The sequence below is a fragment of the Impatiens glandulifera genome, chromosome 1, assembly GCF_907164915.1.
Source record: "Impatiens glandulifera chromosome 1, dImpGla2.1, whole genome shotgun sequence".
NCBI lineage: Eukaryota > Viridiplantae > Streptophyta > Magnoliopsida > Ericales > Balsaminaceae > Impatiens > Impatiens glandulifera.
In genome coordinates this window covers 48,703,847-48,723,693 of record NC_061862.1, presented here as the reverse complement: position 1 = coordinate 48,723,693, position 19,847 = coordinate 48,703,847, and the positions used below count along the sequence as shown (strand labels likewise).

General features: G+C 32.3%; 1 protein-coding gene across 1 annotated transcript; it reads right to left on the bottom strand.

The window, feature by feature from the left end:
• Positions 1-5,430: 5,430 nt before the first annotated feature.
• On the bottom strand, positions 5,431-6,921 carry LOC124922191 (peroxidase 27-like). Its single transcript, XM_047462926.1, has 4 exons — positions 6,691-6,921; positions 6,398-6,583; positions 6,143-6,305; positions 5,431-5,856 (listed from the first exon to the last, which is right to left on the bottom strand). The coding sequence occupies exons 1-4, from the start codon at positions 6,913-6,915 to the stop codon at positions 5,444-5,446; spliced, it is 987 nt and encodes a 328-aa protein (XP_047318882.1). The 5' UTR covers positions 6,916-6,921; the 3' UTR covers positions 5,431-5,443.
• Positions 6,922-19,847: the final 12,926 nt, after the last annotated feature.

Sequence of the window (19,847 nt, the reverse complement as noted above, 5' to 3'; positions counted from 1 at the left end):
TTGATGTGTTTACTTCGATCATAAAAAATAGGATTTCTTGCTAGAGTTTGAGTAGACTTGTTGTCGAAAAATATTTTGGTTGCTTCATTCTCTGATAAACATATGTTATTCAACATTCTTATTAGCCAGATTGCTTGACAAGCGCATGTTGTCATCGCGACATATTCAGCTTATTAAGATGATAAAGAGACTATCGCTTGTTTCTTCAAACTCCACAAAATTGCATTAGGCCCCATAAAAAACACAAATTCAGTTGTGCTCTTTCGATCATCTATATCTCAGAAAAAATTACTATCGGAATATCCAACAAGTTGAAATTCCTTGGACGATGAATAAAGTAGTCCAAAATCAATAGTATCTTTCAAATATCTCAAAATTCTCTTTGTCGCCTTCATGTGCTCCGTCATGGGCACCTCCATGAATCAACTATAATTCCCACACTAAAAAGAATATATGATCGAGTACATGTCAAATACTTTACACATCCAATGAGACTTTTGAATAGTGTAGGATCCACATTTTCTCCATTTTCATTCTTGCTCAATTTAGATCTAACCTCCATAAGGGTAACCACCGGTTTGCTATTCGACATATTGAATATATCTAGAACTTCCTTCACATATGCTTGTTTCCTAACAAAAATTCCATCATCCGATTAACGTACTTCTAATCCGAGATAAAATGATATTAAGCCAATATCTGTCATCTCAAATTTTCGGGCCATATTATTCTTAAAATCTTCAAAAAGACTCGGATTATTTCCTTTGAAAATAAGATCATCCACGTAGTGGAAAACAAATAAACAATCTCCATTTTTTTAATCATTTTTCACATAAAGTGCACACTCGTGTGGTTCTCATAAAAATAAGTATCAATCGGACTATACCATGCTCGAGGAGCTTGTTTGAGATCGTACAAAGCCCTCTTCAACTTTAATACCTTTCCTTAATTTCCTTTCATCACATAGCCTTTTGGTTGCTCTACAAAAAAATCCTCCTCAAGGAAACCGTTAAGAAATGTTGACTTCATGTCCAATTGGAATATTTTATAGTTTCTTTGTTCCTCCAGTGAAACAAAAAATCTAATTTTTCCTAGAAGAGCAATTGGAGCAAATACTTCATCACAGTCCACTTAGTGTCGTTGTGCATAACCTTAGATGACCCACCTCACTTTATATTTTTGCACAACACCTTTGGAATTCTATTTCTCTTTGAATATCCACTTGACACCAATGGACTTCTGACCTGTTGGAAGAGAAGTGAGTTCCCATTTATCGTTTCTTTTAATTGCTTGAATCTCCTTTTCCATGGCTTGTCTCCATTTCTTCTCCTTACTAGCTTCTTCAAAGCTCAAAGGCGTTGTTTCAGTTAAAATACATAACATAGAGACATCATTCATTACCTTCGTATTCTCATAAAGTTCTTGGATAGTTCTCATCCTTCGTGATCTTTCATTAGGGATTCCACTTGATGAAAATGCACTAGAAGATGTGTTCGATGTCGTCGTAGAAACTACGAGCTTTCATGTTTCTTCTACTTGATTGTCCTCATCGAAGAATGTGAAGAATTCGTTGAAGGATTCTTCATTAACTTTCCATTTCCCAGAAGCATATTCATCAAACATCACATCATATCACGACTCACAACCATCTTTCCATTGACATGATTATAGAGTTTGTACCCCTTTGATTTTTCGTCACAACCGATTAACACAAACTTCTTGCTTCTATCATCAAGTTTGGTTCTTTGTTTCTACGACACATGTTTGTAGGAAATACTACCAAAAATCCTCATGTTAGATACATTTGACTTCTTTCTGCTCCAAGCTTCAATTGGTGTTAGTCTTTCACGTGTTTGGTCGGACACCGGCTAAAGAGATACACTACACAAACCACTGCTTTCACTCAAAATTCTTTTGGCATCTTCTTATGTTTCATAATGCTCCAAGCCATGTTGAGGATTGGACTAGTTCTTTTCGTTTCAGCCACTCCATTTTGATGTGGGAATCTTAGAGTTGTGAGAAAACACCTAATGTCATTTTCTTCACAAAAATAGTTAAAGGCATTATAAGTAAATTATTCACCTCTATTTGTTCTCAATGCCCGAATCATATAGTCAGACTCTTTCTTTACTAAAGTTTTGAAATTTTTAAAAGTATCAAAACTCTTAGATTTTTCTTTCAAGAAATAAACTGAAATAATTTGGCTAACATCGTTGATAAAAATTAAGAAATAATTAATTTTACCATAAGACAATGGTTTGATTGGTCCACAAACATCGGCATGAATTAATTCGAGCGGCTTCATTTCTCTTGACGTTGCTTCCTTCGGAAATCTTTTTCTTGCGTGTTTTCCTAGAACACACACTTCACAATGTTGATCTAGATGATTGTTCAAAGGAATCCCCTTCAAAATTTAGGACATCATTTTTAGGCCATCGAAATTGAGATGTCCCATCCTCATGTGCCAACACCACACTAGATCTGTTACAACCACTTGCAAGCAATTTGCCCCTTTAGTTTGAATAGGGAGCGAAAACATCATATTTTTCGTTGCCAAAGATTACGATCCTTCATTAAAATTTGGTAGCATTTTTCCATGAGTTGCCCCAAACTCAAAATATTACTCTTTAATTTAGGGACATAATACACATCGGAAATAAACTTGTGTGTACCATCCATCAATAGAATTAAAATGGTACATCTACCTTCAATCTGAATTTTTAAAGTATCTCCGAACGTAATATCTCCGATTCCCTTTTTCTCAATCTCAACGAATTTCGACTTGTTGCCACACATGTGGTTACTCACACCGTTGTCAAAATACCATTGACTTTCTTCTCCAATGACTTATTGATTTAGTGCCAACAAACATCGACTCCTCTATTTCTTTCTCTTCCGTGAGATTGACTTATACTTTCGCATCATCGACATACCAGCAATTCGTCTGTGTCCTCTTTCTCTTCTTCTACCACTACCTCTCAGAATTTCCTTGAGGTTTTCATTATTTGCTCTCTTGACATCTGGATTTCTGCCACGTCCTCGATCGTCACCACGAGAATAACCTCGACCTCGATGAACTACACTCCCCTTTTTTCCAAACGAATGCTTAACTAGAAGGGATTTCTTCAAAGGCTTCTTCTTGTGTTTGTTCATTCGTTCCTTATGCACTCATAACGATCCATTTAATTTGGCGATTGAGAGTTTCTCCAAATCTTTGTTCACTTCGATTGTAATTGTTAAATCTTTGATGTAGAGAACGTAAAATTTTCTCGATTACTCGAACGTATTCTATACTTTTCACCATTTAGCTTCATTTGGTTTGCGATACATAAGATCCACGTGAAATAGTATGAAATAGACTCCGACGCTTCCTGATGAAGATCTTCAAATTCTCCCCGTAAAATCTGAAGGCACACCTTTTTTTTACCTTAACAACTCATTTGTGGAAATTTTCTAGAATTTTCAATGCCTCGTTCGACGTTGAAGCATTTTATACTTTCTTAAAAGCAGCATCTTCCAGACACAGGTGGATGATAGAAAGGGCATGTTGAGCCTTCTTTTTGTTCATCTCGAACGCTTGAATCAGGGCCAACATCGCATCCTCATTAAGTTTGACAATCCCACTACTTACAATTTCCCATGCATCTTGGGAACCGAATAACGTTTTTACTCGGATAGACCAACTATCATAGTTGTATTTCGTAAAACGTGGATATTAAAACATCAAAGACATCCTTACTTTGATACCACTTTATTATACTGGACAATTGACGTATTCTCTCACTGACTCAGGATAATAAGATTAAAAAGGGGGAAATATTTTATTTTAATTTATATTCTTTCTACAAATACAACTATTTTATTTATATTAGGACAAAAAACTCTTAAACTTTTAAAACTTTCATGACTCTTAAACGCTTATAATTAATGCTTATTAAGAAATCTATTAACTAGACTTTTAAATTGTTAGGTGATTTTTTAACTTCTTAATTAATTTTATTTCAACATTAACATCATGTTCATATACATTTCATATATTTTCTTATCTACAAATACAATTATAATTCTTATTGTGTCCCATATAACAACCGTGACACATACTTCTTTATAGTGAACACCATACTACTACTAGCCTTGTTTGTACTTCTCAAATTTACCAAACTCATTGAACACTCGACACAATTTCTTTTAGCATATATTGGAAGCTTTGTTAATTCTCCATGGATTGGATCTTTTGCTGCATTGTTGTCAAACATTGATGATTACAAGTTGCATATTTAAATATTAAAGGATCTTAAGTAATATATAGAGCTAGAATACTTCCATTATTATTTGATAAATCTTCTCTTGTAATATAGACTTGCTACCAGACTCAAGGTTGTCTGATTTTTACCTCCCTACCAGATCTTTTCCACCACAATGAAATCACTAATTATCTTATTATTACTTCTCATCTAGTTGGCCACTTCTGTCATTCTCGCAAGTAGTCTTTAATCGTCTCGTTTTTCTCCAACTCTAAAATCTTAAAGTCACTCCACAAAGAATTTAAAAGAGATTTCTTCACCTTAACATTTCATCCAAACTTGCTCAAAATCAAATCCCAAATAGCCTTTTCGCTTGTCCAAGATCTTTTCGAACATTTTTTATTGAGCGCTCGATAGAGATATATTTCTTTAAATTGTAGTGTTTTTATATGCCAATAGAAGAAAAAATTTGTCAAGACAAGAATATATTGATCTTGTCCTTTTCCTAATTGATAACGAAAAATGAAATTATCTTGTAATTTGTAAAGAGTGGAACGGTCAAGACGAAATCTAAGTTTTCTAAAAAAATTAAGCTTGATAAAAGATCCAACTATTTTACAATGACACCAACCGAGAAATGGGGTTAGACTTAATAAATGTGGCACATATATATTGCAAGGGAATTCAACATTAAGTTAATCCTAGTTCTTTTAAAACCTTGATTTGAGAAACTTTTTTTGGAGCAATTTGTTTATCTATTTTGATGATTTATATATATAATTATAAACTCATGCCAACATATGGCTTGACTTGTACTATTATTGTTTGATTTTTACCACAGTTAATAAGATTGTTTAGTTGAAAAAAAGTTTACTTAAATATTTTATCCCTATCATATAACTTGATAACTACTCCCAATTTAACTCTGGTACTAACCAGATTAAATTAAATATAATATGAACCAATTACCTTGGCCTTATATGTATAAAAAACGATACCAAAACATTATTCATACATCCTATTACATTAGCTGCCAGGGTTATGCAATTTCTTAGCTCTATAAATTAAGAACGATTTTATTAATTGTAATGCAACGACAGAGAATTAATAAGTAATAATTTCTTGAATAGGAAGTACACCAACTGTATGGTTTAACCTTCAAACACATATAATTAAACATCATAAATGATTGGTTAAATTTAATTAACCATAGAACAAACCTTCCTGATTTCACCACTCTTTCCAGTGAGGACACCAATCCTGCCCATCTTAACCATTGACACACCAAAGTCCTTGAAGAAACTAGATCCACCAGCCGCAGCTTTCTCGACATAAGCTTTGGTTTCTTTATCGTCAAGAAGTGCTGCGTCCGATTGTAACAGCCCACGTCGCTTACCCACGAGGGTGAAGTAGTTCACGTCGAATGTCTTGAAGCTCCCGGGGTCCAACTCCACCAACGTTGTTTGGTCTCCCGGCTTGCATTTCATTGCTAGCCTCTTTGCGTATTCTGAGTCCAAGGTAGGGTCTGAGTCGCCAATGTTGCCTTTTCCGGTGAAGTTGTAGAGTCGGTTGTTGAATGAAGAGCAATGGGATGTGCCCAACGTGTGCCCGCCTAAACAATTTTTAATATTTTTGGAAAAAATAAGATTTTTGTTTTCTTTGATACATAGTCAAATGAAAGTCGTGTCTACAAAACTAGTCATGACTCATGACATCATTTTAATTGACTTCAAATAAATAGTTAAACTCTTAGGTCAGAAGATCCTAAATTAAATGAGCTAAAGTCAACAGAATAAACAATTTAAATACCAAATTAGTTTGCAGTAAACTTTACTTATAAGGCACAACTCACAACATATATATCATTTATGGTTTTAAACAAGCAAATATTTTCTTACCGGAAAGGACTACAAGGTCTTTTGTGTTAAGACCACGTTGAAGGAAATCTGATTTCAATGATGATATGTTAGCAAATGGAGGTGGCAAGTTCAAAGCATCAGCTAGTTTTGATACTTTTCCATCTCTACGACCGGTCTCGACTTCCCAAAAGTGTGCCTTAGTCTGGTTTGAAAGAAAAAAAAATCAATTAGGTGTTGAAACAAAGGTTTCAATTTTTCATATACACTAGTAAGTAAGGATTTATAAGTTTTCACCGCGACTGACACATCCCTTGCTACAATGGCCAAGATATCGGCACACGAGACAACTCCCGGGCACTCTTTCTCTAATGCAACTTTAACTTTATCAATGATTTGAAACCCTCGAAGACTTAGATTCGGAGGCGAGTACTTTTCAGTATCATTCTTTGGAGAATCGAGTAGAATTGATCCATCACAACCCTACACAAGAATAACACACATATATACAAATAAAGAGTTAGTTTACATATATTAATACAAAAATAATAAGTGAGTTGTTATGCTAAAAAGCATGTAAAAACACAAACCCTAATAAAGCAATCATGAAAGTGCATCCTCAACAAAGGACCGGAAAGGCTAGGTGCCACCGACATGACCTGACCAATCACTTTCCCTGTTATGGCTTCTGCATTTGGGCAGGTTTTCTCGTAAAACCCCACTTTCAAGCCTTGACCATTGGCGAGAGGGCTTAAAATGGTGGCAACAAAAAGAATAACGAGAAAGAAAAACGTGGAATCATTTGAAGAAAGCATTGTGTTAACAATAGAACTTGTAAGTTGCAATGAAATGTTAAAGAAAAGACCCTATTTTTATACTTGTAGCTAGCACAAGAGACTCTTAGATGGTTAATTTTATATTAAACACAATTAAGGTGGATAGCATGATGAAGCTTGAAAATTAGTTCTAACAACTTAAATAACAAAGAAGAATATAAGAGAATTGACTACTTAACAATTCTATAGAGTTCATAAGGATTAATTTATCTCAAGTAATATTAACAATTAAACAAAACATGTTCTTGCAACTTGCAGTTTGTTTAATGCTAAAACTAGTTGACCTTCTTTCTCATGCTGTACCTTTCTGTTGATTAAATACATAATTTTAGCTATTTTATTTAACGTTTGAAATAATATTTTTTAAAAGTGGTAAAGTCGTATTTGTGACAATTTTGTAGTATATATATTTTTAAAAGATTAGTTAACTTGCTACCAATCATCCTAAATCATTTAGCTTAATGTATATGACATCCTAACCTCAATATGGCACGAGCTTGAGCATTATTAGTAATATATGATGGTCATCCATTGAAATTTGCACTATTTTTTAATGTATAATAGCATTGGTACTATTTTAAATACCATATATTGGTTATTTTTATTTTTAAAATTTTAAATGAAAGCTCTTCAATAAAATAATTTTATTTTTTAGCTTAAGTTAAACTATTTACATACTTTCTATTCAACTAGACCAACTTCTTTTATAATCATTTTTAAATGAGTTCATTATGGAATTATTGATAGGATTAAGCTGATTATGGAATTACATACTAATGTTAGAATAAAAGAAAATATTATAAGCAATAAAAAATATATTTAATTTTAACTTTAGTTTGTAACAAAATACTATGTTTTAAATAAATTGGAAGATAGATAATAAATAACACTATTTTGTAGAGGATCATTTTAAATGTAAGTAAAGGTTGACAATAAACTATATATAACAAATAATCATTATGATTCAAAAGAAGCAAAATGAGAAATAAAAAAGAAAATAAGGTTACCGGATACTGAAGAGTCCAAGATCGTTAGAGCCAGGGACGAATCCAGGATTTCGAACTGGGTGGGCTTGAAAAAAAATTAGGGTGGGCTTAAAATAATAACGAGAAAATTTTGAAAAAAACAAGTATATATATAAAAGTAAAATTTTACTATTTTTTTAATAATTAGATAAAAAAAACAATGAATTATATTGATTTTTTTAAAGAAATTAAGGGTAATTTCATATTTCTACCGTAAAAAAAAAAAAAATCCGAGGTGGGCCCGAGCCCTTACATAGATTCGTCCCTGGTTAGAGCTTGTACAACTTGACTTTGAAAGGTATGGAAAGAGCTAATAATATTAGTATAGGACGGAATTAATGTCATAGATAATTTGGGCAAAATACATTATAACAAAAACGACATAAGATTATGGTGCATAATAAGGGCCTAATTAAAGTGTACACAAAATAAATTCCAACGTTTATTTCTTCATCATGTTTACTCTTTTATTATCATAGTTAATTGATCAATAAAATTTTGCGATTTCATTATTTACAGGATCTTCACCGTCTCATTCACGTTGATCTAAAATGTTCTCAATCCATCATCATCAAGTATTTATTGTCCAAATTCAAAATTCATGTTCATCACACACACACACATATATATATATATATATATATATATATATATATATATATATATATATATAATCTAAAATAAATGAATTCTTGACAATATACATATATATACAAAATAAATGGAGGTAATAATGCATCCAACTTTGAATACGGAGCATCCATAACTTTAAACAAGATTCATACAAAAAAGAATACTTCCAAATTCAAAATTCAGGTCTCTCATATAGCTAAATATATATGTAAAAAAATCTAAAATAAATAGATTTGTGACAATATACATAAACAAAATAAATAGAGGTAATAATGTTGGGTTTTGAGTTCATATTTTATTAGAATTTATATATTCTAATGAGCTTTACTCTTTGTTGGGTTTAAAAGTAGTAGTTTAGTCTGTTTGTCTTTTGATGTACTCCTATAAATACAGACATTGTAATATAGGGTTACTTGGACTATTATTCCATGAAGATCAATATAATGGACGACTCCACGAGGATGTAGGCATTGTTAGTCGAACCTCGTTATATCTCGTGTTCTTTATTAATCTTTACCCATTTTATCTTTATATCTTTTTTTTATCGTGTGTTTAGATTATATCGTTTCTCAACAAGTGGTATTAGAGCATGTTTTGAGACTATTTAACCTAATCTATTAATGAATATATTATAGAAACCTTAACCGTCACTGAAGAGATTGCTTCAAATTTTTGCTTTTGTTGAAGATTGTTGGCTGTTTGAGAAAACGATATTGGTTGCAGAATAATTAGCCGTTGTAAAGACTTTAATCGTTAAAATATTTTTTACTTTTGGGTTATGATGTCTTGAGAAGAAGAGAGAAGAAGACAATGGTTCATTTATTCTTCTCGAATGCCAATGGGTGCAGGTAACGAAAAGTCGTCGTGTATGCATTAACACTAGAACGAAGAAGATGATGTTTATTCTTTTGACTTATTTTAATTTGGATGATATGGTATATTAAAATATAAAAAATGAAAAAAACTATATTTTCATATATAGTTATATATATATATTATATTATGATATAATATAATATATGTAGAGAAGGAGCCAAGAATCTTTGAAAGCGTTCAACAACTAAGACATTTTCAACTAAATTTTTTTTCTTAAAGTTTCGTTTGATTTCACAAAATAGGATTAAGTCCTATTTGATTCCAATTTTCACAAGTAAAACCTTGTTTGATTTTAATCAAGTTCTTTAAACTTTGTTTTTGCTATGATCATGGATTTGTATTGAGGCTTGTTTGACTTGAATTTCTCAAAGATGGAGATTTGTTATCTTCTAAGAGATTTGATATTCATCAATATGGAAATTGAAATTTGGAGTTGAAAAAGAAGGTGGAGTGCTTATTCAATTTTGCAGATTGTGGAAGACAATTGATGCAAGATGTAAAGGGTTTTCTATTTAAAGCATATGGCTTTAAGGTTTGTTTGCAAGAGTATGTTTTTGATATGTGTGTATGAATGCCAGATTTGGATTTGTACCAAACCTTATAAGTAGGTTTTAATTGAAAATCTATGTTAAGTGCCAGTGTGAAGTTGTCAAGTGGGTGTTGGTGCCTCAAGGGTTCTACCAAGATGATAATTTCTAAGGTATGAGTTGAGGGTGCACTAATCATAAACATGGTTTGTTAGATTCTTTCTATGCAGGAATTGGCTAGAAGAATGTGGAGAACAAATGATACATCTTCAATCTTGTTGAAAATTAGTTTGAAGTATTTTTATAACCGATTATTGTTTTGGCATACATGAATGACATTATTTGAATATCACTTATTGACATACTTTTATAGATAGTCAAAAGTGGCAAAAATTTTCACTTTGGTGAGGGTTTTGACTTGAAGAAATTCTCGTCTAAATGAGTTTGGATATATTTTCTTTTCAAAAGGGTTATTGAAGAAGTCAAAATTAAAAGAGAGGTAGAAAGAGAAAATATAGTAGCAGATTTACGACTTTAGTCGCGCAGAGTTCATCAAAGGGGCTATTGATTTGACATCTTATTGAGGAGAGTATTGAGACCTTGAATAAGATTCTTAATCATGAAAAGGGGGCAAGATGAGAGGTTCGGATATTCATGATTTCATTCGAAGAAACTAAAGATGATCATTTGAAGCATTGGTGAAGACAATTGAATATAGATAGTGAATCTTGAAAGAATATTCTTGAATTACTAGTCATTTTTGGATTAAAAAACTAGTAGATTGTAAGTTAATTTGTTCAAGGAGAAGTATGAGATTCAAGTTTGTTGAGTGTACAACATTCTAGGCAAGATAGTTGACAAATGCTTCGTCAGATCTTGAGCTTGAGAAAAGAGATGTCTGGATAACCTAATTTATTTGTTATGAAGTAGACGATAAAAGGTTCGTCTTAAGTCTTTTCACTTTCAATTGATATCTTATTTTGAGAAAATAGACGATGGTAGTTCGTTTTTAATGTCCTCAGTTTTAGATAGATATTTGATTTTGTTAAAGTAGACGACGAAAGTTTGTCTTGGGTCTAATTAATGTTTTGGTTTCAGTCAATTGTTGGACTTGAAAAATAAGACACTTAGTTTGTGACAAATAAGGGTAAAGATTATTTTGATATTATAAAGAATTGTTAATTCTAGTTTCCGCATATGTCGAATTGAGAAGAGTTGTTAAATGTCTCTCGTCGGTAAAATAGCATGGCAATCCAAATTTACTTGGTGTTATAAACTGTATGATTTTGTCTTCTTAGGGCTTTTGAGCAGAAGTTGAGGTATAATGATTTATCTTGTGAATGGCTCGAGCAATGAAGATTGATGTGTGACTCATAACCTTTTGATTGTGCGATATACGCGATGCTGGAGATGTTATTATTCTAAGGGCTCTTGAGTGGAAGTGGGGGTACAAAAGTTATCTCATTAATGGCTCGAGAAAAGGTGAAGATTGAAGTGTTTTTTTAATTAAAGGAGAACTAAAATGACACCCCACAGCCATGCCCCCCGCTTAAAATCAAAGAGTTTACAAATGTAATCGAACCCGTGACATTTTAGTTTCTTAATTTGACTCTTACCATTGGGCTACCTTGGTGGGAAAGATTGAAGTGTTGAACCCACTTATTTCTTGATGGCTTGACTTTTGTCAATGTGGAGATTGATGGGTACGACTCGTGTATTTCCTAAGGGACGTGGAATTAATTAAGGTGGAGATTGTTGAATTTGTAAGTTATTCATCATCTCTCCATAAGTGCGTTATTTTCCCAAGGTGGAGATTGTTGGGTTTTGACATATATTTTATTAGAGTTTATATATTATAATGGGCTTTAGCCTTTATTGGGCTTAGGAGTAATAATTTAGTCTTTATGCCTTTTGATGTACTCCTATAAATAGAGACATTGTAACCTAGGGTTACTTAGACCATTATTTAATGAAGATCAATAGAATGGACGACACTCCAAGGATGTAGGCATTGTTAGTCGAACCTCGTTATATCTTGTGTTCTTTATTATTTTTTACTCATCTATCTCTATATCTTCTTTTATCGTGTGTTTAGATTATATGTCTTCTCAACAAATAATGCATCAACTGAGAATACATAGCGCAATATATACAAGAGTTGCTAAAATAGAACTCAAGAGCGCAACATATACAAGAGTTGCTAAAATAGAACTCAAGATTGATCTATCATTTTCTATGATCTATTATTTTTAAGATCTTTCACAAACCAAACAAGACTTAACTTGATACACAACTCTTAAAATAAAAGAGAATATGATAAAATATTAAATACAATATTTAATGATGTGACAATAGGTTGTAAAATGAACCAAAATTTTATTAAGGTTGAGCCAACAATGACAAATCATCGGAAGAGACACTAATTCTATCAATTTTAAGAAAATAATTGTCTAACACTATTTCTAAAGAGTTTGACAAGTTACATACAACCACTACTTCTATTTATATAATAGTAATATCTAATAACTACTTGTAACGTATCCAATCACAATTATCAATACAAAGGCAATTATGTAGGTAAGGAATAAGTTTAATGGTTCTCCAAGTATGCACTTATTTTTACATATAAAGTATGGTGGTTTAATGAAATATCAGGTTTGTGAGGCTTGAAAAATCCTTTGTTCAGAAAGTTTGAGGTTCGATAAATTTTAACATTGATTTGTGTGTCGAAAATCTTAAAAAGATTGATACAAAATGTATTTTTGATGTTTTAAAATTAATAATAATAATAATTAATTAGTGATGAAATTTAAATAATCTTTTAAATTTGAAGATAATCAGACTACAACTTGATTAAAAGACATATTTGATTTAAATTAATTAATTTAAAACGATTATTTATTTATTTAAATAAAGAGTCGTCAATTAATTTTTAATTTAAAATCAATAAATATATTTTTATACGTATATAAAAGTAAATTTAATTAGAGATTATGTTGAATTCGATGTTTGGTGATACTCATGAAATATTTTCGCGCTTTATCCTCCGTACCTGTTACAAAACGGTCTCTAATTCATAAAATTTTGACTATTTGTTTAAAATTTTGATTTATTACGTTTTATTTAACCAATTATTTTTTTAAGTTTAAACTTGTATGAGTTTTTATTGCATTTAAAATTATAAAAAATATTTAAATATTTATACTTATGATTGATGTCAAGAATTGTTGAAGAAAGTACATGAAAATATCAGTTTAAGGTGTTAGAATTAAAAAAAATTCAAATAGACCTTTATTAAAATATTATATAATTATTTTAAGGTCGTTTTATATTTTTTTGGATTTTTAAAAAATAATTTAGGGATTCTATCTGTTAAAAAAAATAAAATTAAAAGTCTTATACAAACATGCCCTAAGGAAGGTGTTCGAGTTACAAATCGGGCCAGACACGCGAGTTTGGGTAAGTTTTTACTCGAGGTCAACGAATTTGGGCACCTAGTCAACATAGAGAAAGGATTCTTGTTCACACGTACTGCTCCTAGGTCAAAAACTAGGCCAGAACGATATATTCGGTCAGACGATCAGGCACAAATTGATGATCTCGTTCGAAAATCAAGCCAAAATGACAATCTTCGGCCGGGAGTAGAGGATGGCTTGTTTCTCGGTCGAAAATCAAACTTATGCTAGAATCCTCGGTCGAATGCTAGGATTTCTCGGTCACACCAAGAACAACAAACTGCAGATTTGAAGATTTCTCCATACATCTTCGTTCGTTGATCTAAAGATATGGGAAGCTTTAATTCCTCATGTAGAAGACAATGATTATCATTCTGAAGCATCATCCGATCGGGAAGGGGTCAAATCAGATATGAACAGTTCTTGGGTAAAAATTAGATATTTGGTTTTAAAACTTTAATCTAATATAAAGAGCGTACCAATAGTTTCTTTATACATTTTAGGATCAAATAGAACCAAAACATGAACACTGAGTACCAATTTTGACCAATTCAAGAACTGGATTTTTTCAGATTTTTGGAAATTTCAGTTTTTATGTAAAAATACCTCAAACCGATTAGAACTGATCCAAAATTACTCCTTACATCTTTTAAAAGATGGTAGGAAACTTTTATGATTGAAATTCTTAAGTTAGAACTTAAGAACAAAAATTCGATTTAAAGAAATTTCAAAATAAAATTTGGGTTTTTTCGATTAAGCTTGATTCATTCAAATTGATTTCAGAAGAAAGCTTTGAATTGATCTTAGGATAGATTCAAATCAAGAAAACAAATAATCTAGCAATATTCAAGACTAGTTGAACTGAACTGAAATATAAAAATTTCAATTTGAATATGTAACTTGAATTATAACATGAATTAAAGTATACCATGTGGAGAAGAGTTGCGAAGAAGAAGATCAGCCGGGACTAAAACATCATTGATTCGAGCTAAAGTGCGAACGCGCGTCTGGGCACATCGTTACGTCTTCATCCGTTAACGCTCGGACGTTCCGTCCGCATTCAGGCTAACAACATTTATGCGCCCATTAGTGGATCAGGGGCTGCACGGAAGCGCTTAGCTTTCATTGTAGCGGGCGATGCGTCCCTCTATTGTCCGTTGGATGAGGCTTGGGCCCTCGGTCGATGAATGTGTGGTCTGCTACGTACACTTGTTACTTCTATTTTTAGCTGCACTAGATCACAATCATTTTTTAGCCTTGGAGTTTGTTTGAAATTAAATTTTCTTTACTTCTTTTGACTTTATTTTCAACCTACAAAATACATAAAATATTTAAATAGACATAAATATTTATTTTGTCTATTTATTTTATTTTTGTCTATTTTTGGAGTTTTATAAATCATTAGCTTGAGATTTAAATGGATATAAGATTGATCTCAAATTATTTATTTGATATTTCTTAATTAATTTGGGATAAAATGAATACAAAATTTATCTCAAATCATTTATATTTGCCCTTATCTTAATTTTAATTTAATTGTAATTAATTACCACAATAATTTTCCTAATTAATTATTTTGATTATATTGAATAAATTCATTTAAAATAACTCTTTAATATTTATAAATTGGGAAACTAAAATATTAGTTCTTAGAAGGTTAAAAAAAACTCAATTTTTCAGTATTTCCAACTTCTTTACTTCTTTACTTCATTTAAAATTTAATTTGTCAAAACCAAATTCTTATATCAATGTCCAAATTATATGAGAAATGAAGTCAAACATTCTCATTTGGGAATTGGTGAACTCATTAAAATAAATGTAGTTCAAGTGGCAGTTTTATTATCCCTTTGACTTGGTATAGATATGAAATTGCTACAAAGGTTGACAAAAGGAATGATATAGAGCATGATCCATGAATCTACCCCTGAAGCATATAAAACACCAATCATCTCAAAGCTAATTTCTAATTATGCACGATCGATTAATGAAGGATAATTATTACCAACAACATTTTGATCATGATAAGGACTCTCAACTCTTAGAAAAAATAAAACAAAAAACTCAACCACTGGCCATTTAGGGGAAGGATCACACACAGATATGATGAGCGATATGTACAAGAATGCCCTAACCCTTCAGAGAAGCTAAGAAGACCATTTTCTTTGAAATTGAAACTATATTGGTTGGAGTCCAAATATAATTGATCCGTATCCTTGAGGCCCATTAATTCGTTGTCCCATTTTTCATTCGATCATTTATTTAAAATTAGTTTGAATAATAAAATGATAAAAACAAATGTCACATTTAAAATTATCAAATATTTGGAATTTAGATTGTTTGTAAATAAACATAGAGAATATAATGTTTCGATGATTTGAGATTTTTTCAAGAGTAATCAAACAATGAACTAGAAAATGTCTCTTCACCTGGGTTTTCCGCACATTTATTTTCTCAATTTCTCATGAAGAAAAATCGGACCCTAAACAAAAACTTTCAAAACTCTAACTTAGATTGTGCAAGAAATTTAAGAATATCACATTTCATGCTATCAATATTTCACAAACATTTCAGCTAATAATTTTCCAATCATCTAAAATTTATGTAGAGTATTTTCGATTAGGCTTCGATCGACGCTTTCCCGATTTTAGAAACATAGGGGAGAACCTACTAAGGTAGCTCAAGTAGCAAGAGTGGTTCCTAAGAGACCAAGAATCATGGGTTTGATTTCCATTTAAAACGCCTTAAGTTTAAGTGTAGGTCATTTCTCGGAGGGGTCATGATAACTTCTAACATTAAAAAAACCCAAGAGGATGTAATGTATTTTTTTCGTTTGACCACTTTGATAATTTTCCATCAAATAGGGGATTTCACAAATTTAAGGCCACACTTTCGAACCTTTAGCAAGAATCTCTTTTAAAGGTGATTTATTTTCATTCGACCTCTGTTATGAGTTAAGAATGTCTCATCAATTTCGTAATCTTTATCTAATTCAACCGACTCTTCCTCTGTAATCTCGTGCACCCTCATAAATGACTCATCTGTGATCTTAGTATAATGAGATGTGATGGACGAGACATTAACCACGTCACACATGGAGGTCCACAACTCTCCCTCTTATGTGTCTTGCATCAGGTCGCATTTAGTTTCCAGCTCGGTGATAGAATGTGGTGAACCCCTCGTTTCTTGATACATAACTGCCTAAAGTATATTATGAAACTTATTAATAATATTTGAGGGAGTCTCTTTAAACGTTACATAAAGATCGATTTTTGATTTGTATGTGGATACTGAAATCTCAGTAACCAACTCAAATACACCACTCGGTGATCCAATTTCAATCTCTCTATCATGAGTCTCCTCCACCACAACACTATCTGATATAGACAAATTGTTTGTATCAAGTGGTTCATTGTCGCGACGATTGTCATTCGCAACCTATATAACCCTGACTTCCCCATTACACCTTTGAAGGTTATTATATTTAGTGTTCTGCTCTAGATCTGTAAGAGAAAAGTGAGATGACACTTCTTGTTTCCCACTGCCTGGACATAAATCAAACATGGACGCAACTGCCTTTCAGGCCACGCCACAACTTTATAAACGGACCTACCATTTTCTACATCATATTCAAATAAATTTATTATATATAGTTCATCAAAGGTTTATATGCTAAAAACAATTTAAATATTATTGTAAATAAATATAGATAACTCGTTTATCAATATACGAGTAACTCAGGTGTAAAATATTTATATATATATTGTAACGAAATGCGTGAGAATGACGTAAACAATAAATAGATAGAGATTTAATGTGGTTCATCAAGATAAAACTTAGTTACGTTCACCAGAAGAGAGACTATTATAAAGAAGATTGTTACAGAGATGATGACGTAACAAATTAGGGTTATAACATGAGTTTATATAACACCCGATCCCCTAAAACCCTATTACAGAAACCCTAACAAATAGAGAATTGTGTCGGCCCATTAAGAAAACCCAACAATTCAAGTCTATTCAACAAATCTTCACCTTGACTTGAATTCTCTCAGATGTCCTAGGTGCAATAGTTAATGCTCAGATGTCCCAGATACATTCGTCGATCTTGAAAGCCCAAATGCATTCATCAATGTTAGATGACCCAAATTTATTTGTCGATGTCAAATGACCCATATGCACTCACCGGTGTTGGATGACCCATATGAATTCGCCAGTGTCAAATGACCCATATGCACTCGCCGATGTCGGATGGCCCAAATGCACTCACCGGTGTCGGATGGCCCAAATGCATTATCAATGCGAGATGGCTCAGATACATTCGCCAATGTCAGATGGCCCAGATGCAATAATCAATGCCCAAATGTTCCATCTTCTCTATCTCTCTTCTAAAGTTTCCTCTAGGGAAACTTTAATGTTTCTGACATTAAACAAGTTCAAACAATGTTGGAACTTTCTATGTGGAATTGGATTGGTGAACATATCAATAGGATTATCAGTAGTTCCTACCTTTTTCACCTTTATCCTCTTCTTAGTACTTAGAAAATGATATCTCACGTCAATGTGCTTAGTCTGTTCATGATACTCAGACTATCAGAAAAGACAGTTGCTTGATCATGATGTAGGCCCAGATCACTAATTAATCATTTCAGACATATTCACTCTTTAATTGATTTCATTAATGTCATGTACTCTGCTTCCATTATAGACAAAGTCACACTAGGTTTCATAGTTGCTTTCCAACTAACAACCGAGTCCCAAGAGTAAATACATAACCAACCAAAGATCTCCTACAATCAAAATCTCAAGCATAATCAAAATTTGAATAACCAGTAATAAGACGTTGTGTATAACATCCATATATGAGACCAACATCAAATGTTCTTCGTAGATACTTGGATATTCTCTTCACAACTTGCCAATGCTCCTTCCCTAGTTGTACCATATATCTTCTAACAACACTCACTATTTGTGCTAGATCTGGTCTTGTACAAATCATAGCATACATCAAACTCCTTATTGCGCTAAAATAAGGAACTCGAGTCATATACTCCTTATCCTCAATTGTCTGAGGAGCAAACAAAGTAGTAAGATGAATATCAGTAGCACAAGGTGTATCTATAGGTTTAACTGATGACATCTCAAGCATTAACAACACCTTCTCAATGTAAACTTACTGTGATTGAAAAGTTTCTTCTGACCTCTATCTCTAAGAATCTCCATTTCCTAGAATTTACCAAGCTGCTCCTAGATCCTTCATCTCAAATTCATCTTTTAGAAGATTTTTTAACTTCTGAACAACTGTTTTTCTCTTTGTTGCTACCAACATGTCATCTACATACATGACTAGGTAGATGAATGAGTCATCCTTCAATTTTTTTAGTACACACAACAGTCACATGCACTCCTCTTGTAGCTTAAAAACATAATAAAGTTGTCAAACCTCTTATACCACTACCTTGGAGACTGTTTAAGTCCGTATAAAGACTTCTTCAACTTACAAACACATTTTCCCTTTCCTAGAACTTGGAAATCATCTGGCTGAGTCATGTATATCTCTTCCTCTAGCTCTCCAGGTAGAAAAGTTGTTTTCACATCAAGTTGTTCGATCTCTAAATCCTAGTATATCACTATTTCTAGCAACACTCTAATAGAAGTTTGTTTGACTGATGGTGAGTAAATTTCGCCAGTATATTCCATCTTTCTGATTGAACCCCTTTTGCAACAACTCGAGCCTTAAACTTGAATCCCTTAACAGTTGTTATCCTTTCCTTTTTCTTTGAAAACCAAATTAGAGTAATAACCTTTTTCCCTATAGGCAATGAGATTAACTCCCAAGTATGATTCTTGTGAAGTGATTTCATCTCATCTCCCATGGTTTTGAACCACTGTGCAACTTCAAACCTGAATACAACTTCTTTGTAAGTGGATGGTTCATATGTACTCACCTCCTCCTCAACAACCTATAGTGCATAACCAACCATATTTTCATAACCATATCTCTAAGTGGTCTAACTCTAATCCTCCTTAACCGACCTTCAACTACACTCTCATTAATAACTTCAGACGATTGAGAATCTAATTGTTCATGCTCTAGAAGCTGACCCTCAACGTGGGTTCTTTCTCCTTTTGTAAAGTAGTTTACAACTCCACTTGTTTGTCAGTACTACTACTTTCTGTTACAAACTTCTCAATAGAGTTAAGTATAGAATTCTCATCAAAGATAACGTTTCTACTCATAATAACTCTTTTTTCAGATGGAAACCATACCCATTATCCTTTGACACCATCTCCGTAGCCAACAAATACTCATTTATTCATTCTTATCTCTAATTTACCGTTATTAGCATGATAATTAACTGTGCAACCAAAAATTTTTAGACCCGAGTAATCAAAAGA

What these genes read in the sequence shown, in the direction of transcription:
- LOC124922191 (XM_047462926.1), bottom strand. Translation starts at nt 6,915, where the DNA reads ATGCTTTCTTCAAATGATTCCACGTTTTTCTTTCTCGTTATTCTTTTT. An exon ending in CAAGGGATGTGTCAGTCGCG is followed by an intron (nt 6,306 to 6,397) that starts GTGAAAACTTAT and finishes CTTTCAAACCAG; the next exon opens with ACTAAGGCACACTTTTGGGA. An exon ending in AGACCTTGTAGTCCTTTCCG is followed by an intron (nt 5,857 to 6,142) that starts GTAAGAAAATAT and finishes AAAATTGTTTAG; the next exon opens with GCGGGCACACGTTGGGCACA.